The sequence below is a fragment of the Taurulus bubalis genome, assembly GCF_910589615.1.
Source record: "Taurulus bubalis genome assembly, chromosome: 7".
Lineage (NCBI taxonomy): Eukaryota > Metazoa > Chordata > Actinopteri > Perciformes > Cottidae > Taurulus > Taurulus bubalis.
The window spans coordinates 20229093-20251912 of record NC_136595.1 but is presented as its reverse complement, the minus strand read 5'-3'; the positions used below and the strand labels follow the sequence as shown (position 1 = coordinate 20251912).

General features: G+C 39.0%; 1 protein-coding gene across 1 annotated transcript; it reads right to left on the bottom strand.

The window, feature by feature from the left end:
- Positions 1-1717: 1717 nt before the first annotated feature.
- soat1 (sterol O-acyltransferase 1) lies at positions 1718-7519 on the bottom strand (the record flags this gene model as incomplete). Its single annotated transcript, XM_079221016.1, has 15 exons — positions 1718-1801; positions 1918-2063; positions 2207-2342; positions 2485-2583; positions 2679-2776; positions 2874-3003; positions 3121-3166; positions 3256-3340; positions 3478-3556; positions 4037-4322; positions 4489-4596; positions 4753-4812; positions 4968-5116; positions 5760-5818; positions 7387-7519. 15 exons carry the CDS (start codon positions 7517-7519, stop codon positions 1733-1735), a joined length of 1683 nt encoding a protein of 560 aa, XP_079077142.1. The 3' UTR covers positions 1718-1732.
- Between the last annotated feature and the right edge of the window lie 15301 nt (positions 7520-22820).

Below are 22820 nucleotides of genomic sequence, written 5' to 3'. Positions count from 1 at the left end.
TGCAAATCAACTCTACAATATTACTTTTAATACTAATTAATTGGCAAATTGTCCATTATATACATATACACATTTACTATATACAACCCATTCATAAAAGATGAAGTAGACTAAAAGAGGCGAAGGGAACATACTTAATTTTTATTCTTATACTTTGATGTGCCTTTAAAAAATAACATTGTTATCTGACAATGATCTATTCAAGGCCAGAAAAAAAAGATCACAAGGAACACAAATATCACAGTAGACAAAAGCTCCACTACACAAAAAGAAATATCTAATTTTAATAAATGCATGTCTGTAGGTTGGCTTTTTTCACTACTATAAATGTTATCTTCATGAACAAAATTGTAAAGGCATAATGCAAAAACAAGGCTTCAGTAAAATGTGGAATACTCAAAAGGTACTTAGTAGAAAGTAACACTTTCCAAAAAGTTGCTGGTACTTGTGTTTGTTGATATACAATTGGTAAGGGACTCTGGGGTAGCCTCTCTAGCTCTTGAACACAATTCACAGCCAAATTGAGCAGAGAAAGAATCAAAAGCTAAGGCTTGAATACAGTGCCGCCTTGTGGTCAGGAAGTTTTTAGGAAGTGCTGAGTTTTCCATCGCTGACTTCTACCTCATATATCTTATTTATAAATACAGTCTCCCTGCATTGAAATATATCAGGATTGGCAACATTAACTGTGCATTAACTTTGTGATTTCCTCAAAATAATATTAATGTGTAAACAAACAGTTTCAAGACGACAGGAAATAAAAGCACACTGAGCCTATACATTCCTTCTTCCATTAGTTTGAAATGGAGATTACTGTTCTGTACAATGTTTATGATTCAAACAACAAAACACTGTTATTTCATGTACTCAGTCTCCGACAAAGCAACCTGTAGCCCTAGGTGCTAATCAAGTAATTTTACGATTTCAATCTTAGAACATTCTAGCAGCCAGCTGCAACATTTATATTCGGTGATTTCACCTTCAAACTAGTTCAGATGAAAACATTTAAACAATCGAGATTGCATTCAGCAGCAGCAGACTATATTACTTCCATACAGCATAGTTATCATCTCTATTTTGTAAAAACATGTTTTCTGATGTTTAGTATCTGGATTATTTCTTTCTGTAGTTTTAGATTCACTATAAAATTATTTATATCAATGTGTCAAAAGCCACTCATTTTCAGAGAAATTAACTGCAATCTTGAAGCCATAATACAGAGGCTACAGTTCTTCATACAAAAACATCATACATTGGCCATTTTTCAAAAATAAATCTTATTGGCAGTGAAAATAAATAACATTGAAAGGCTTTCCAAACAGTCTGAAATTGTATTTGCAAACTTTGTTAAATATTAACCATTACTGCATATCTGAATAATGTTTGTAAAGTGTTTTTGTTTGTATTTCGCTGCCACGTCATATTTGCCACTATCATATTGGCACAAGGTTTCACAGTTGATCAAGGCAAAAGGGAGTACATCTGAAAAATAAATAGTAAATACAAAATATAAGAGTTCACGTGGGATTTTATGTGAACTTGTAATTTTGTAGGGTTTGTTTTGGAAAACATAAAACAAGCCCGTAAGGCATTACTGTGACTTTTCTGTCAGAGTAAAGAACATTTTTGGCACTTAAACAAAACAAAGTAGAAAGATCAGAAATCATGACAGGAACAGAAAGGCTGGTCAGATGTATTCTGATGAGTGATGATCGTCAGCAGTCGTCACAGCCTACCAGAGTCCTCCCTCAGGCCTCTGACAGCTCCAAGAGCGAGGCCTCAGTAACTCAAGGAATGAAGGCTGAAATTAAAAATAAAGACTTATGAAGCAAAATTTGTGTTCAGGCTTCAGGTTGGTAAAGCAAAGACTAACTTTCTGCTGAATTACTGCACCCGAAGCGATGCTGCAGGTGTTACCTCCTTCAGGGGGCAGTAGTGCTGGGCATACCACTCCAGGGAGTACAGACAGATAATGACCCCCTGGCCCAGGAAGAGGGCCGTCCACATGATTATGTTCCAGATGGGACCTTTCCTTTGGTCATGCAGAATGAAGTTGAACATCACTGTGAGAGGGTGAAAAGTGTGTGAGTGAGAGCATAACTGAAGCAGCAACATAACTTGACCACATTATTGTTTGTGTCATAACAGACAGAATAATAATTAGTTGAAGTTTCAAGCGGGAGTCAGAATAGGTCTTGTCTCTTACTTCCAAAGCACATAAAGAGGCAGAAGAGGACGGGATAGAAAAAACCAAAGCAGATTGCAAGGATGTACTCGTGGACCACGGCAGACACGGTAAATACAAACAGCATGCCGACTGCTCTGAAACGCTTCTGAGACATCTGGAATGACAACATAGAAGAGAACAGGACATTACAAAATAGTCAATAAATCCCTATAAACCCAATTTAACACAGAATGCAGCTGTGTTCTTAAAAATAAATAAATAAATAAATCAATAAAATCAATAGCAAAACCACTCACCCACAGGAAGTCCCGGTACACATAGTAGTACAGCCAGTCATGGACCACTACATTCCAAGTTCGATAGTAATTAGCAAAAGAGGTGGAGTTCCACCAATCCTGTGATGTCAGATAAAAATCCATGAAATAAAGTAAAGTACAACATGCAAACTTAATTAATATTTTGCTGTGGCTGGCAGTGACAGAAGAAGTACCTTGTAAAACATCCTGTCGGAAAATCGGAGCATCTCACCAAAAGCATTAAGCCAACAGTGGAGGAAGGAAAAGAATCCCAGGAAGAGAATCAATACTCCTGCAAATGAAGACCCACAAACATGTTTTACTTTGAGACGGAGTGAGACGAAGGGGCGAATGAAAGGGTATTTGTGGGTCAATTTGGCGGGTCTTACCTGGCAAGATAGAGTTAAAGACGCAGAGGACCATGGCCCTCAGGTCAAACAGCTGCAGACTGATGCTGCGGAACTGAGGGATGCACAGCCGCACAAACACATAATAGGCATAAAACATACAGCCTAGTACCTGTGGGGTGAGAATAGATTAAATAGTCAGTTAAAAAAAAAAAAAAAAAAGGGGCCAATATCTTGTGTTTGAAATTTTAATTAAATGTCAGTGTTAAAATATGAAAGAGGTTAGGACCTGAAGTAACTTTGTGGCTACGTAGCTCCATCTGATCACTGGGCTCCTGCATTAAGTGAGACAACATTTTACCAAACACATGAGCTACTGCATGGACAAAGACACAAACAATGAGAAGAGCTAAGAGCTGTTCACCTGGGGTACTTGTCTCTGTAGATGAGTGTAGGTGCAAACAGAAAGTATAGATACTGAGAGACCTGAGGGATCACTGGCCTCGGGCCTAAAGAGGAAAGGAGAGACTGCTTATCAACATAAAAGGACGAAAGGAAACAGCAGCTATGAGAAAGAAATACATTTCATGAAATGGTAAATAGGAACTGCACATTGAGATACAGAAAATAAGACAAAGTGACATACTTGTCTTTTCTTTGGCCCAGTTCAGGACTCTTGGTACATTCTCCCTGACAAATGAGTGGGCTTTCATCATGAGACGCACCTGGAATTAGACAAATAACAAAAACAGCAGCGATTACAACTTTTTCCATAGTCATTTCAAGAAGGAAAGGCCAATTAAAATATATATTTTTTAAAAGGTACTTGAAAGAGCTTTTTGTAAGTCAAGAATAACGGTGTAGAAATCCCTGCGCAACTCCTCACTTAAATATACACTTGACTTTAATAACAGACTTCTTTTAACATGCTTCTAATTTGTTTGTTTATCATATTCTATTGTAAACTTTCAGATTTTTTTATTTTTAAATGTCTCATTATTGAACTGTGTTTATTGTCACGCAAACTATTTCTTATTCTAAAACAACACACTAACTGCAGACCGCATCAGTCATCTACCTTGATCCTCCGTCAATTGAATCATCAACAACACACTTTTTCATAAATGTCTTCTATGTAACTCTGCTTGCTGCTGCCATAACCAAATGTCCCCTTGGGGATGAATTAAGTATATATGCTATCCTACCTGTTCCAGGATGACGATGAAGCAGGACGCAGGCGGGAAACTGTTGGTCACCACCACATATGTAGGCAGGAGTCCCACACCCACGGCTTGGTAGAGCAGGAATACAGAGCCAAACAGCAAACTGTACCACCTGGGGTGAGAGTAAGACTCAGACTGGGTCTGCGCCCACAGGTAGAACAGCGAGTAAGGGACCAGCACCACAGACAGAAACATGCAGATCCACGTGCACACCACCAGAGGGAACTGTCCAAACGCAAAGACCAGCAGGTCAAAGTGCAGCACCAGTCTGAGGAAAAAGAGATAAAGTAGAGAGGAGAAACCTGAAGCCTCTGCTTAAGACAGATCATCTAACCAAGATGGAAAATGACATTCATTACTTCAACAAAATCTTATTTAAAAAAAAAAAAAAAAAAAAATCATATGGCATTACACATAGCAGTCCTTGACATTACCTGCCTTCATCAATGACATCCACCACCAGTGTACTGAGGATGAAGAGAATGAGCAGGGCTATAAACATGTGGTAGATGGTCCGGATGTGGTTCACCTCAAACAGCTCACTGCAGAGAAACAGAGAGCAGGCGTTTAGACTCTGCATGCTACACTGATGTTGACAAACAATTTTTGAGTAGCAGAAACCCAAATGAAGTGCACCGAAATAAACAAATGTTTCATTACAATATTTGTATTTCTTTCAGATTAACGCGTCACCTTACTCTAAGAGGGACCTGCGACTGACAAACTGCTTGCCCTCGACATGAGGAGGCCGGAAATGCCTAAAAGAAAAAACAGAGAGACATCAGTGACCAGCAAATATATTTTCCTGAGAAAGTGTGTGTATGACCAGGAGAGAAATGCGGAAAGTTTGTCCCATGAGCTGAAACCTCACACATCTGGTTTTTAGTGCAACTTTGCTTTGAAAGGCTGGTACCTGAGTTTGCTCCTCTCCTTTTCTGACAGCGGCGGCGAGAAGACAGCAGGCACAGGTGCCGGCTCCAGGACGGCCGACTCTTCGATCAGACTGTCCATGAAGTCATTGACCTGGCTGTCAAAAAGATGCATGAGGTCGCTCTTCAGGTACTGAGCAATAGAGCAGAAGATGCAGGAAGAGTTATCGTTCATTGTCTGCAAATACTTGATAAATGTGGAATATTTTGGTTTAAAAAAAGAAAAGAAAAAGGTGCCAAGAGTTACAGCCACATTGCCTTTCATTTTTACACACATGAAAATAAAGTTTGAAAAAAATATTTTCTTTAAAAAAAAAATGGTCCAAGATAAATTTGATGTCAATGTATGAATTAATCTTCATATCAACTGTCACTGTTTTTTTAGTCATCATGCCACCTTCTTAAGTTCACAGATATACAGTATTACATATTTCCTACTGTCAGAACATCTTCAAAAGAGAGCAAATAGGATTGTATTATTATGCTCAGATTGAGGCTTAAATCAATCTGGTACAATTTTACAAAGTTTCTCAACAAATGTCTATCTAAGTGTAAGAACCCATTAAATCATAAATACAACCAATAATTAAAGTGAGTGCTAAAAGACAACTACTGACTGAAATATACTGTATGAATGCATTAAAATGTACTTTACTCTTTACTGTGGCAGTGTGTGGATGACAGAATAAACATTCATTGGCTGAAACCTTGCATCACATTTTAAGTGCCCCATTGCAACATTCTGGTTGAGCCTTTTATTAACCTAATTTACTAACCTCTGCTTTTCTTTTCAGTTGTAGCTTTTTGCTGATCACATGTTCCACTTCAATTTTTCCTGAAATTGCAACGAGAACACACAAGTCTGAGCATATCCTTCCATCCAACTATTATCTTTAACTGCGGGGGTGGGCTGTAGCCGATCCCAGCTGACATTGGGTGAATTTCTCCCTGGAGAGGTTGCCAGACTATTACTGGGCTGACACACAGAGACAGACAACCATTCACGCTCACATCCACCCCTACGGGCAATCTCGAGTCATCAATTATCCAAGGCTGCATGTCTTTCGACTGTGGGAGGAAGCCAGAGAAAATAGTCTGAGTATATAATTAAATTAAATTAATAAAAATTGTCAACATGCTGCTTTGTAACCCTCCAATATCATTATAAAGCTAAGTGCTCGGGATGCACCCAAATTAACAACAGAGCTAACACAGTTGCCAGGTGACCTCGCCTCAGCAGAACTTGCACCCGGTAAATGTGAACATCTATTCACACTATGACAAACGTTTTGATAAAAGGTAATCTACAAATCGGTTATCTGTGGGGCATTGGAGGAGACGGCGCTTAAAAAGCATTCACTCTGGTTTTACATGGAACTAAAATCTGTTTTCCGTAACAAATGCAGCCCAATACATGAGACTTTTAAAAAGTAATGGAAAAAGATGTTGCGAATAGTTGAGTACTTTACATTTCAGTCAGTCAGTGTTGTAAGAGTGTAGCAGTTTGTGAAATAACAGAAGTCATATGACATCAGTCTTTAGATGCAATGTTGCAAAATCCCAAATGAGACCCACCTATGACCTTGATTTGACTGCTTGATTTGACTGCTGGGGTGACTGCTGATTTGACTGCTTGATTTGACTGCTGGGGGATTTGACTGTTAAGGTTACTATCGGTTATTAGACTTCGACAGTTGGGAGAGTTATTGAGGAGACAAGCAGCAGGAGTGCTCACCCCAACTTTTTTCCCCTCCCAAAACATTTTTTTAGTGGCCAGTATTTTTACAGAAGATTTAAAGTTTTCCAAAGACACGTCAGACCATGGTTTTAAGATCCATTGACCATCACTTCTGGTTCATCCACAGGTCACACCATATATATATATATCTTTTTTTTAAAAAGGGACCACGTACAGTTAAAACATAAATGTCACCATTTGATGCACTGTACCAGATTTTAGCTACAGCTAATTTGCATCTGTAGTGCCTTGACAGACCATAACAAACATAAAACAAGCACAAACAGTACAGGATAAAATACACAATACAACATTATATGGGGGGAGAAGGGCACACAATACAAAGCTACAGCACATTAAAAACAAGTAATAAAAAAACCGTTAAAAAGTAAGTAATACAAACCATCAAAAACAAGTAATACAAAACCATTAAAAGCAGGTAATACAAAACCATTAAAAGTAAGTAATACAACATTAAAAGTAAGTGATACAAACCATAATAATTTTGCTCAATGAGTACAGGGCTGACCAGATTTCAACAGATTTGTAATTTTTTTTAAAGTGCTAATAGAGCTGCACGCATAATCACATGCCTTCAGTGACGAATACATCCAGTTTGACTGGGCTTGAATAAACATGCACAATGCAAGTCGAGATGTTCTTACCATTGCTGGTAACGTGGTTACCTCCATTGTCTTGCTGGTGTTGTCCATGATTACATTCCCCATTTGAATCAGGGAAGGTGGGAATCCGAGGGACAGCTCGGCAGCGGAGGACGCGGTCATCCTCACTCTCCATCCTGAAGAAAAAGGTCACTTAAATGTAGACATTACAAGTAAACGGGTGTCATGTCTCAGGGACACGTGCAGGAGCTCATGTTAATGTCACACGGGTGAGAGTGCTCAGCGTGTGGACGATCAAATCACTCTCACTTGACACGAGCACGCGGCAGACCGCCCGCCGGCTAACAGTTCCGTTAGCTCCCGCCGGCTGAGAGCCAAAGGGTCGGTACGTTCACGAGCCAAAACAAACACGCACACATTTCAGCTCCACGTCCACCTGGGTCAACGTGGACGCAAACGTTGCTCTGGCAGCAATGCCTCTTCCTGGATACACTCGCGGCTGCTAGCTCTGCAGCTTTAGTCAAATTAGCACCACTTGTTGACGTCCATCGGGAGGAACAGGTGGACAGAAACGATGAGGTAACTTCCCGGTTACTTACTCGCTTCAATGCGCCGGTTGCGTTCTTGTCAAGTCGACCTCCGACGAGTTAAAACTCCTTCAATCACAACAGCCTGGGCTGCTGCTCACCTTTCCCCATCGTATAAACAGAGCAGATGATGAGCAGGGCAGCCGACGCTGATTGGTCGAAAGTCTCTCCTCCTTTTGACGTCACTACGCCCACAATGTTGACCATCGCTGAACTCATCGGTGTGCTTGATGACTAATGAAACAACTTGCCACGCAGACCAAAATGAAACAAAAAGTATCTTTTAGAATGACTATTTTTAAAATAAATAAATCCCACATTCAACTGGCGGAGCAGCTAAAAGTGTCTACACACGACTATCAGTATATACTATGAATACCAGGGCTCTGGTTTGCTATGTAGCCATTTAATCAAACACTAATTTATTTATTGTATTGGTTCATTTGATAGGAACAGATGTCTATTGATCAAGAGAAACAAATAGGCACCGTATAGGCCCCCATCCTCCCTTTCAGCTGAGGTAATGAAGGCCTTAAAACTATTTCGATCCGGGGACCCTGTTCAAGACAGGACTGAATTAATCATATCACATTATACTGTACTTTATTAGATCATATTCCTATATTCCCAGAAAATGTTGAAATTGATCAAATTACCAACTGTCTCTGGGGCTCCCTTAGTTCAGAGGCGTATACAACATATTATAGGCTACTTCCTCAAATTCAGAAAAAAACGTTTTATGTTTAAGAGTAAAACCTTACAACTAGAAAACATCAACTTAGTAGAATGGTTGAAAAACGTGAGTGTGTCACAAACATAAAGGCACTGAAAAGATGAGTAACACAGGGAAACATATGTAGTCTCAACAATTAAATTACACATTTCGTAGATCATCTCATATTCAATCTTTATACCACAGGTGCTTTATGAGGTAAGAAAATAAATACTGCAAGAGCAATGCTATTTAATAAAGGCATACTGATTAGAACTTTAGTCAATTTTGCAAATAAATAAGTGATGGGTCTCAAATTATAAATTGAACATGATCTTATGAGCTGAGTGTGGCCAATACAATTAACTGCAAAGACACAGGGGTGCATTTATAAAAATCCACCAACTGCATCATCTAAATGACAAAAAAGGATCTTGTGTGAATTTGGGAGGGAATAGGGTTAGGGGTCTTAATGCGGTAAAAAGCAGTCATACACAATTCTGTGTGTCTGTTGGAAGAGACTCTGTGACAAAGGCTATTCAGCTGCCTGGCTGCAGGCAACACACTTTGTGATCTGTTATAGTCATACGAAACTATTTTAAATGTTTCCATGTTCACCATATTGAAGAGGAACAGTTACTTCTGAACATCCTTGAACGTTGGAGTGTGTATTAAAACGCATCCTTTAAACACAAGGCATGAAGCATGAACACATTCAAATATTATTATACATTCGTGGTAATTATGTTTATCATGACATGACAGCTTGGCATGTTCTGTGTCTTAAGTGGAAAACTTGTATTTGATTGGCGTAAGATCTCATACTACACATTCTGTAGTTACATAAAACAATATTGGTACAGTTTAATGATCACAGAGGAAAGATAATCTACATTACAATCCAAATTTGAGATTAAATCCATTTTAAATTGAGTATCTACTGAATGATACAGGCAGGCTATGAAATTACAACAGATGCACATCTAGATTTCATTTCACATGTTCAAAGTCATCATTTTATTTTAATAGTGCTTCATATCCTCCCCCCGTGAGGATGATTGAGACACAAATTCACTGAGCTGGGATATAAACACTGTAAGTACATTTCATACAAACAAATACAATTAGGTGCTACGTAAACATTTATAAAACAATTTATATAATGCTGCATTCGATACAATCTAAGAATGTAATAAATATACACAAACACAGTACAGCAAAGAGCAAAAATAATCCTGATTAATTGTTCATGTAAAATACCTTGACATCATATATATGCCTACTTCCTATATAAAAGAGTTATTTACAGTTCATCGTGCATAGGCACACACACAAAAGCACACACAACACAACACACTACTCAGAGGTCACAAGAAGCAGAGGGGTCCCAAGACAACAGTGATATCAGAGACGAGGGGAGATAACGACCTCATCTCTATGCCCAGATCTCTGACAGGAAGTAACTCCATATCACCTCGATGTAGCTCCGTGCTCCCCCGGACCATCACAACCACCTCCATCTGCAGAATGGTCAGACAGAAGAGACATCAAGAGAACAATTTTGAGCCTATTGCACGGCGAGAAAGGATTTATTTTGCAGCCGAGAACAAGAATCCCCAACCTTTTCCTTTAGAGACCCCTTTTTTTTAATCAGAGCAAACTGGCGACCGCTTATTCTTATTCTGTATTGATAAAGGAGACCAAATACATACACTATTCTGAGCATTCAGGGTCCCCTGTGTGGCTCAAAGGTGTACTGAAAATACTTGACTGATTTATATAAATTTGCAATCTGGTATTTTCTTTTAACCCAAAAACAAATTATTTGACACAAAAAAACAACACCAACATTGTCTACGGTTCCTCACAATTGATTATTTTGCCCTCTGCACATTGCTGTAACACTAACATGTTATTTGTATTACTTTTCTTTCGTTTTTTAACAGTTAGAGAAAGCTGAAGAAAATGTAGGTTTTTTTTCATTTTACAATCATTTGATACATCTTACCTCGCATCCCTTTCTGGACAGCGTGGCAACGTGTGAAATTATTTCTTTGCCAGAGTCTCCCAGGATGTGAATAATTCTATTGGCTGAATTAGTTCTCCCAGCACTACTGGGATGGTTTGCTGTACAGCTGACAGTCATGTGCTGGAAAGATGTGTGGCTGTGTAACCGCAGAAACCTCAGCTGGACGACATCCACACCAGCGTAATCAAACTATTAGAGACAGAAATCATTCATGTCAAGTCTGAGGAAACGGCTCACTGATGCTAGATGCACTAAACCAATCACTACAATAGGGTGCTACCTTGTTTCCACGCTGCTGCTGACTGAACCACTGGACAGACATTTTCGGTTTCTTCTTTTCTGGTTCCCGACTGAATTTAATCTAAAGAATAGAATATTAGCAATATTGTAAAGCCATAAAAAAAAAAATCTGAATAGTAGTACCTTTCTTTCCCAGGAGTTATTTGTATTAATGTATGCTGATTTCTACACTTGAAATCATTATATTTTGAAGACATTTGAACTCATTGTTGTGGTAAATTGAAGCAATCCCATCTGAGCAGCATGTTTAGTGGTATGTTGTGTAACTATACTCTTATGTAAGACCATGGGGTTATATCATGCTGTTGTTGTCGTTGAAAACAAAAGCAAGAACTAGGAAGTGAGCCTATTCTTCACACAGCCCTAAACCTGTGAATGTTAACCCTTGCAGGTGAACACGAGTGTACCTGAGGCTGTACAGGCTCAATGCAGGTTGTTCCTCCTGCTGTGAAGTTACAGAACACCTTCACAGCATCAAAGGGACAGCCTTGGTTGGGGTCCATGTAAAAGTAACCTGAAAGATAATCAAATTGAGTGTCTGATCAGTCACACTAATTTGGCATACAGAGTATCGTCATGAGCAGATGTACATATGAACCTTTTCAGACCCTCACCGTCAATCAGATGTGGGTGGATGAGTCCCAGCTCGTAGCAGGTGGTGGCGGGGTCCTCTTCGGTTCCGTGAGGCCGGCTGAGGGTTTCCTCATCTACATCAGACCATCTCTTGGACACCGGCCTGGGCTGAGACAGAGGAATCCATCATTCAGTCATTCAACCATAATACAGCTCCTTGAATATAAAACTGAATCTAACACAAACACAAGATGATTGTTTAAATAAAGTGTCCATGAGGAGAAAGCTTGAACAAACTTTTTGTTGTCCTTCTCTTTGCTTCAGACGGCTGGGTGGCCCATTTTCCAGTTTTGAACTTGTTCTGGGTCTGGTTTTGAACCTTAGCGCATTGTCCTGACCGGGCTTTGGCTCGGGTTTTGAGCCCCGTCTTTGTGTAGGCCTGCGCTCACCAGCTGCACCTGGTTTTCCCTGTGAAACAAATGACTTTGCTTTAAGAACATGGTACAAACCTCTGAGGGAATGAGAAGTATTCACAGCCATCAAGCTTTTAAGGGATCTTTAACTTAACAGCATGTTACAGTGAACTATGTTGATCAGGTTTACATTTGTTTACTTATATTGTGAGAATAAAATGTCTTACTGGAGGTCCACGCTGGCCTTTTACCCCCTTTGTTCCTCTCTTTCCTTGGACACCTTTCACTCCCTGAAAAGGCCCAAAACACAGTCAGGCTGCTGACTTTTTCTATTAAACAGAAACTAAAAAGCTCTGTGACCAGATCAGGTCCAGGAAGAACCACAGACTTGTAAAGTCATAAACAAAAAACAGTCTCTCACCTTCTTTCCAAGCTGGCCCTGTAACAGAGACAGAACATACATAATTCAATACAATGTTTCAGGAACTATTCATATAGCAGAATATCAAATCAACTTACAGTGAGTCCAAGGAAGCCTTTTCGCCCACGTGGACCACGAGGACCGGCATACCCCTGTGAAGATAAGCCAGATGATTAATAACCTTGCTACCTGCTAAAAGCAATGTGAAAAGAAAAGAAAACACAATATACCTGCTTTCCTTTATGACCTCTTTGACCTTTCAGCCCCTGCAAACCAGGATTCCCCTAAAATAGAAGTTCCAATTGTCTTAGACAAACTTAAATTATGCATATTTGGAGTTTAAGCTATTTCATATTTGCCATAACTTCAACCTTTAGCCCAGGTGGCCCCATTGGTCCCAGCATTCCCATGTCACCTGGGAGACCCTATAGGTGAAGAAAAGAAAGACGGGAATGGTTTGAAAACTCCTTCTCACACAACATTTACATGATACACGAGCAATGTGATTGTAATTTTGCCAGATTTCTAAAAGGTTTGGCTGATTGTAAAATCCTGAAGCAGTGCAACTGAAGACTCATAATTGTGCATCTGCCCAGTGATTCAGATCTGCTCCAAAATGTAATGGGTTCTTTAACAACCTTCCACCACTTACAGACAGTTTCAACACCAGCAGATGATGAGTAGAATGAATATCATACAGAAACATGACAGGAAGAAGCAATATGAAAAACTGCAAGATAGCAGAAGCACTCCTTACAGGGAGTATAACTGTATGAAATAAATATAAAAACATATTCTAAATGTTAAAAAACTTCATCCAGTTGAGGAGAGGTACTGTGTGTCTGACTTTTACCTTCGGACCAGTAATTGCAGACTTGCCCTTCACTCCTCTCAGTCCTGGAATACCCTGTATTAAGACCAGCGATGATGATATTATGTTTAGTCTTTTTTAGTCTTTTAGTAATCTTATTATTACGCTGCTGAACAAACTTGTTTACCTTTGGCCCCATTGGTCCAGGTGGTCCTTGTTTTCCTTTTGGTCCAGCTTTACCCTGAGAGACACAATTGGTAAGACACATGTTAAATAGCAGCACAGCTAATTACATAAATTAAAAGTATACACATAGTGAACATACTGTAAATATAATTGTGAGTATTATCTTACATTTAAATAAACAACATAATATTTTACCTTGAACCCTGGTTCTCCAGTGTTTCCCCTGATCCCAGGAGATCCAGGTTTTCCCTACAAGCACACATGTTTTAAATGCATTTTATATCCCAAATCTGTAGACCAAGCTAGAATAGATATTTATGAATAAGAGTATATCCCCATTGTTTTATGGTTCAGGGTTGCACATTATCCATGATTGTTTTGGAGCTTACCATTATGCCGGGCCTGCCAGGAGATGCAGGAGCTCCTATGAAACCTATATCACCCTTTGGGGTGAGAAGAGGAGGGACTTCATTTAGTAAAAAGGTTAAACAACTGTCTAAATTGCAGTATGCAAATGTTTTACTTACCGGATCTCCTTCATTACCCTCAACCCCAAGTAGGCCGTCCAAACCGCTTAAGCCCTAAGGACAAGATCACATGATGAGAAACCAATCGTCAACTAAAACCTCACTTTAACTTTGTGTATGCTAAAATACAACTTTATCATAACAGCTTATGAGTTTAACGTTTTTTGTTTGCATGTTATTTTAATCTTAGTATATGAAATGAGCGGTGATTGGATTTTGTGATACATGAATGTATTTAATCTGTCACAAGGGATACTTGCAGGTTTTCCAGGTCGTCCAGCAGGTCCGGGTCTACCAGGCAGGCCGTCCTCTCCCTACAAAGACAAAGACAGTGATCACCATGTTTACATTAAGTGACGGGAAGTGCATTTCTTAGAAAGTGTGAATAAAGTGGTGTGAATGGAAAAATATATTTTGTATTTCAGAACTTACACTTTTTCCAGGAGCTCCTTTGTTTCCTGTCCTTCCCGGCTGGGCTCTTTTTCCCTTCATCAAGACATTATCTGCATTATGAATATAAATTTGTTTCTGTTTCATATTTTTCATCTGAGCTGAGCAATGACTTCCTTTTACCTTTGGCCCATGAATTCCTTTAAATCCTGGAAGCCCGGGAGGACCAGCAGGCCCAGATCGACCTTTAGCACCTGGAATGCCAATGAACCCCATCTTCCCCACCGTCCCCTAAAAACCACAGTCACACACACAAATAACACCATAACATGACCTCTATTTGCTGAAGACAAAGAGCTAATAAAATACCAGATCATTCAGTAACATTGAATGATCTAATTACAAAGGCTGAGAATTGTAAACTCAATCCTTTTAAGTTCTAATGTGCTTTCCCACCATTGTGCCTCTTGTCCCATCGTCTCCTTTTGCACCCCTTTGACCTCTAATGCCCTGGGGATTACAGATGGACACACGCTATGGTTACATCTTTATGCATACCATTAAATATGTTTAACCAGATTTATGATGGAATAACGCAACACGTAATGACATCCCACCATGTCTCCTTTGATGCCTTGAAGGCCGAGCTTGCCAGTCTCACCGTGATTGCCCTGTAATGCACAAAAACACAGCAGAGACGGCATGAAATGTATGAAGTGAACTCCTTCAGCTGGTCAGATCACACAGCATTTATCTGCATGAGGAAGAACGAATGGCACATTACCTTTGGTCCAAGGATTCCAGTTTTGCCCTCAACACCTTTGTTGCCTGGCAAACCCTAAAAAGACACAAATAAAGTCAAATTAAGAAGAAAAACTATTAAGAATGAAAAAAGACAAGATCAGGTGCTTAAGTTAAGTTATATTTGTTTTGTATGGCAACCAATTTATGAAAAGCAGTTTTATGCACATTTTCTAAAGTTAATTTACACAATCATGTCTTTGACACTGAAGTGTAACTAAAGATAAGGAGAGATTTGTTGCTATCGAGTGGTTCTAATATTTATGCTGCTGCATAGATGGCCTGCATGCAAATTTCTTGAAACTTTCAGCGCATAAGAAGCCAAAGCAATTTTTTGTACTATGTCATAATCATCGTTTCTTTTGAATATTATACGGTAAATATGTTCATGCCACAGTACATCTAATAACACATTACTCCTGGTTTCCTCTCTCACCAGTGTTGAGGGTCCAATTTGTCCAGCGGGACCTAAACTGCCAGGGGGGCCCTGAAATGAGAGGGCGTAAAATCTAATGTTTATTATTGTATCAATAGAATATAAAGCATAACATATAGAACACAAACATAGATGATATAGCCGCATGATTCTGACAAAAAAAGGCAAGCTTTATCCATGATAACATAATAATAATTGGTATTAATCGTCATTATACAGGGTTATATACAGAATTTTCATTATCATCATTAATAATCATTAATCAAAGGATCTAACTGTTACTGACAGTGCGTCCCTGGAGCCCCTTATGGCCTTTGGCCCCTGTGGCCCCAGTGTTGCCCCCTGGTCCGAACTGTCCAGGCATGCCTGAAGCACCTCTGGTACCTGGCTCACCCTGTGAAAGCATCATCGTAATCATCACACATTTCGGCCTCTAAACCAAACTTTGACCAGACAAGTCCAACAATACTTAAGACTGACCAAAAGGACTGACCTTGAGTCCTGGAACTCCTTGTTTTCCTCCTTCACCTGGTGAACCCTCGTTTCCCTGCAAAAGAGGAGGGGCAGAGCAGAGGGGATACATTGTGCCGTTTTAATTCAAACTTCAAAAATATTCAGCACACTCCAGTAGGTCTCAGAAGTCTGTATTCATATTTTAGACATAAGTGGTAGCTGCAGAGCTGCCTCACTTTTGGATTTTGAGGATGATTTTGATGCATTTTCAGAGCAGAAACAGATAAGGATGCAAGGTATTGACATGATGTTCCAGTAAACTATACTGCAGAAATGCAGTCCTATACACCTGTTTCCCTGGTGGCCCCTTTGCTCCCTGCGGCCCTTGGTTGCCTCTGCTGCCTTCAGCTCCTTTTGGCCCTCTCTGTCCAGGGGGCCCATTGTTTCCCTTTTCACCCTGAAATATAAGTCAAAAAAATGTTTCCCAAAATGTTATTGATACATGTATGTTCCATGTACATGCAGGTGGTGTGTAATCAAAGCATTGGAAGTGTGGTGCTGAGAATGCTGCAGCACCCTCTGCTGGATTTGAGTTTAGAACAGGTTTTAAATGACATGTTGTAAATTTGTAATTGGTGAGAGAGTTCCATTGAGCTAAATTAACGCTGGAGAAAGGCAGTCATGGTTATTGAATAAAGTGACCGAATCTTTGTTGCACATTTGGTGGCAGCATCCCCAGCTTAAATGCATCTTCATCTTCCAATGCATACATGTGTAATTGTATGCTGCATTTTCAAATTCTTGAGAATTTGTAATGACCATGGATAATAAATATATATATATATATATATATATATATATATATATATATATATATATATATATATATATATATATATATATATATATATATATTTCACAGAACTCACAGATAGGCCTTGTTTTCCAGCTGGCCCCTCAGGTCCCTTTAGACCAACTGCACCCTAAACACAAAATCACTGGTTTACTCGTATACATGATCAAACGTAACATAAGGCTCAGCCAAACCTGCAGAATGCATAAGCCTTTACTGTGGTGTTTTTAGAAAATCTGACATTTTAGTGTCTTTGCATTCAGTTAAATAAGAAAAGATATAAATCAAATCTGTGACAAGCACAGTGTAATCAATCTACCTCCTCACCATCGACACCAGCAACTCCCTCTTGCCCTAAAGCTCCTCTGGATCCCTGAAAAGGCGACAGAAACAACTGAGTGATGAATCCTTGAACTGATTGTTTTTGAAACAGTTGCACAGATCGGTCCATCACAACGCTACTTTTGTTAACAGTATTTCTGAAGCATATTCCGAGTAGCTCAGTAAAATAAGAGCTTTACCGTATCTCCTTTGACACCAGCTGATCCAGATGGTCCCTGAGGTCCATCTTTTCCCTAAATATTGAGAAAGTAAAGCAAAACTTGCACAAAAAAGACATGTTCTGCTCTATAACCTACTCTCAAACTCATCTTGGTGAGCTTGATGCTTGGAGCTCTAAGTTTGGTCTACCTGAAATGCATTTGTGTTACATTTACAAATAGATAAAGGCTTTATTTCATTTGTGCAGCCCTTTATCAAAATACATGCAACATACTGTATATATATATATATATATATATATATATATATATATATATATATATATATATATATATATATATATATATATATACATATATATATATACACACATACACACACACACACACACACACACACACACATACACACACACACACACTACATTCATATACATTTCTGTGTGTGAATCTAGTCAAAATATGATTAAAATGTCACTGTTTTAAGGTATTTTTGAAGCAGATTTTCTTTATCATGATGGATTCCACAATATGATTTCAAGTTAATTATTACAGACAGCAAGAACAATAACTCTGTTCACCGAGGAACACTTCAACCTCTGAGGTATAGTTTGTCCTCAAAGACAAATCTATCAAAAGCAACAATATAAACAAAATGTCCCATATCTAATGCATCTTTTAAGACAGGTATTATAAAACAATGACGAGGAGGACAATTTGCCTGTACAACCATGGTAATAAAAGAATCCTCTGTAGATTATTCTGATGTCTGATTGATTATGATCAGCCTCTCTTCTTTCAAAGAGGATGGACAGACCATGAAAATGAATCTTAAATCTTGTGATGCAGCCTAAATATGTTTCCATGAAAATCCAAATGAAATTGTTCACTCATCAGATTTACACTACTCTCAGCCGCTGTCACAAGAGGCCTGCCAGCCAATAAGATATGTAAAACTCAAAAGTGATTTGTCTAAACATTACACATTTACATTTTGACTTGTCAAACAAAAGTCTGACGGTTTCCTGATGTAAACAGATTGAGTTAACGGTTTATCTTACTGTACATCCTGATTTGGGTTTGAAACCTTTACTTGTTCTGTTGGTCAGGATTGTGAACTTGAACATTGCACTGAGCTTTGAGTTTTCACTTCTCTCCAGTGTCCTCATGCCCGACATGACATTTATATTTGACAACAAAAGCATACAAATAAACTTACTGGGTAACCTGTAACTCCAAGTGGGCCAACCGGACCTTGTGGCCCCTGGTCACCTGAAAGGCCACGGGGCCCCACCTCACCCCACGGTCCAATGTTACCCTGCACACCCTAGAGGAAAGAAAAGTATGTTTGGTGCAGGCATATTATCAAGACTTAGACTTGACATAAAGCTGAAGATACAAAGGCAGCACCATGCCAGAGTGACTCGTTGGTGCAGCTCGACTTCTTTCTCTCTAAAAAGGGGATTTTAAACCAAACACTTTTTTAAATCTAATATCTCTTGAATTTGTTTGCATTTTATGCTGAAATAAACAAAACTGACACATCTTGAATTTCCATAGAGAGACTTCAAATTGTATCAAATCTCATCTCTGAGAACGGTGAGTAGGAGACTCATACTATACCCAGACAAAATGTGTTAAAGTCAACCACTTTTTTTCAGACATGTAGGTCATTCTGGGACAATAGTTCGACAATAAACAGAAATTGACTTAATGAATGAGGAGGTAAAGGACTGGATGAATGAATAGATTAATGTGTTTGGAATGAATTAAATCCTCTTACAGGAGATCCTCTGTATCCCCTTGGTCCAGGTAGGCCCGTCTCACCCTGAGCACAGAAAAAAAGCTACTTTGAAATAAACACTAGTGTTTTATGAGATACAGTAGCAATTGTAGTGTATATACAATTGCAGCAGTGAAACTAATAAAAGGAAATAAATCACTTACTGGGCGGCCTTGTTTCCCCTTTGGTCCCTCCTCACCTCTCTTGCCCTTCACAAAAAAATACCAAGGTGAATGTCAACTTTCAAAATGTATCCCACGAGTGAGCTACAAAGTGAACACATGTGTCCAATGTGACAGAATGATGCATCTTATATTACTGACCGACATGTAATTTGATTAAAATACATGTCTTGACAAACATGAAGATTTAACAAATACCTTTAGGCCTTCATTTCCTTCATTTCCTCCAGATCCTTCTTTACCTTTAACCCCCTGAAGAAACCCAACTGTCCATTAATCTCAACATCATCATGGCTGCATTAACAATATCATATTGTGGCACTTCCAGATATTTGGAGCCCAGTTATTTCAAACGATTGTATACTGCATCATACAAAAAATTATGTTATAACCCACTCTCTCTCCTGGCTTTCCCGCTGTTCCCTTCATCCATCTGCTGCCAGCTTCTCCCTGTTGATTGATACAAATGTGCAGCTGTATGAATCAATATATTCACCACATACTCATATAATCTGAAATGCCTAACCTACAGTAATATGATACGTAAATGTATAAATTAGTGTCTTGCCATGCTGCAACTGATCCCATTTATGTTCAACAAAAATGAGATCTACTTTGGTTTCATTATATAAAAGATGAAACAAATAAATCCCCTTTCACTCGAGGAAACAAAGGTGATTACAACTCACACTCTTGCCTACGAGTCCTTGTAGGCCAGCAGCTCCTGTCTTGCCAGGCAATCCCTGTGGAAAATATTTAGGAGACTATTAGTTATCCATTTGTGACACAATAAAGCAAACACAGGTTCTTGTTCAGTGTTTATTATAGAGGTAAACTCACTTTTAGTCCTGTGGGTCCAGTGTCCCCATTCATTCCATTTGAACCAATGTGTCCCTGACAGAAATATGATATTAGGTTATTACATATCTGAACCTATTCAGTGTTACCCCTGATGCTATTAAGTGGGCTTGTATGAGATGCTTTTTCCAAACGGAGTCTGGTAGTTTTGAGTTTTGAAGAGAGCATATATGGATACCAAAGCTTCAGTTCTCCGTAGGAAAGGCGGTAAGGTAGAGCAGTGAAACTATTCTAAATATAGCGTACAATGAAACCAATATTGATTTTTTCTTTACATGGTCCTTTTTTTAGGTGTCTTAACACATTTTACCGCTGCCCCCATCCACAGCAGTACATGGCTTTGACTCCGTGTGGTAACTCCTGTCTATTTGGGGGAATGACTATATGGATGCAAACCTCATTCAACCGCACTGCAAAACATCCCAATGATCCCTTATATAGTTCCACTGAAGAGTAATATAGACCTTATTTAAAAAAAGAGAACTCAACATTTTAACTTATAGGATATATATTGCAGCTGGCTGCTTGGGCTTCCTAATTCTGGGATACTAATCAACAGCCTTTTTTCAGTTTGTGCTGTATATCTCCATGATTACCAATTCCAGGGCAAACACATTTACATTCTCACTTCATTGCTTTGGAAAAAATAGTCCAGCATACACAACAGTATGTAGAGCGGCCAATTCTACATTTACATGATAAATAGAGTTTATTAAGGTGATATGCGATTGAACAAAGTCAAACATATGAACGGTAACATATTGCTGGTTGGTCTTACCAGAGCTCCAGGAGGTCCATCCTGTCCCTTGTTACCCAAATGACCTTGAAATCCCTAAAATGAGACACAGATGTGAGATCTTTTGTCGTTTTTTTAGATGAAATATATGACTAGTTAAATTCCAAAATTGCCTTTAGTCGTATTGGAGAGAAACGTTACACGACATTCATTGACCGATACTTAAAATGACACAAATAATATCATCCTCCAAGTAATACAATTTTAAATGAGACTCAACAACATTTTATATTATTTATATAATTCTGATCACCTTCAGGCCTTTAGGTCCAGTAACTCCAAAGACTCCAAGCAATCCCTACACAGAAGGTTTACATACATAAAACACAAAACGCCTCTTTAACATCTTTATTAGCAACAATTCCTAAATTGCATGAACATTCTTTTTGGATAGACTAAAATGATAGACTTATAAAGAGACGTTGAAATGGGAATCGAACAATTGAAGTTAGTTTGCCAGATCATCATGAATGATTTGAACATGAAAGATTTGTTATAGTCTACAATCTATAATATAAACAGCTTCAAATCTATGTTATGTTATGGAACTATGTTAAAACTGTGAGTTAAAGCCATCTAATCAAAAGTATTTTGAAAAACAATTAAAAAACAGGAGTGAATAGTCAGTGGATATGTGTTTGGACTGGACAGAATAAAAAGTGCAGCCGCATAGGAACCTTAATACCAGGTTCTCCTTCACGTCCTCTCTCTCCAGATTTTCCCATCTCTCCCTGGAAGTAGAAACACATCAGTAGTGTGGATTCAGCACAAAGACCAACATCTAGAATTAACTCATACTCACAATTGGACCTGGCACTCCAGAAAATCCTGCTCGACCCTCTCGACCCTTTGACAGGAGAAATGACCACAATTGACTCGAATATATTGATAAGGATTAATTATCCGCTCCAGGAGTTACCTCTCTATGTCGTGTCACTAAAATAATTCAAAATTAAAATAATAAAAGTGACACAGAGAATCTGCTTTTAATCACTTGAAAAAGAATACTGCAAAGTTGTAGCTTTATGACATATCAATGACCAATGAATGTGAAGCTAGTACTCGACATATTTAACAAAAATATGAATATAAAGAAACATATTGGTCTTTAATAATCTTTCCACTTATTCCACTTGAATTTGTGTCCTACCTTGTCGCCTCGAGTTCCAGGAACTCTTTGAATGCCAATTGGCCCTCGATCTCCCTACAAAAGAAAAATACTCCATTCACACACATGCACAATTTCACAAATATTTTTCAACTGAAAAAATATCTCATGATTCTTTCTCTTTTCTTAAAACCCACCTTCAGCCCATCTTTTCCCTGCTTCCCTTGCTCCCCCATGATGCCATCAAAGCCCTACAACCATGAAGGCGGGTATAAAACATTCCTCGGTTATTACAGTGGCTGCAGCATTGTTGGTGAACATGTCCTCACTCATCACGTTTATTTCACTCACACTGGATCCAGGAAGTCCTGGTGGCCCTGTTGGTCCTCCGAGTCCCTCAAGTCCTGAAGGGCCTCGGCGCCCCTTCTGTCCTTGTTTACCTGGAGGTCCTGGAGGTCCCTGTACACAAACACAACAAGACATTGAACTGAGTTACCGATCATTCAATAAAATGATCCACAATCAACAGGAACTACCCATCTTACCAGGTCTCCCATGAACCCCGGATCACCCTTCTCACCTCGCTTGGTTTTCGCCCCCTGGTAGAGAAAAGAGCGCACACACAGATGGCGAACACCTGCACATTTAGCTCAGCGCTTAGGAAGCAAAATGGCTGCTAGAGTATAACTTGATTAAGGTCGTTAAATATTGCCATACATTGTAATTTAGGTAAAGTTGCTTTAAGTAATCTTACGCG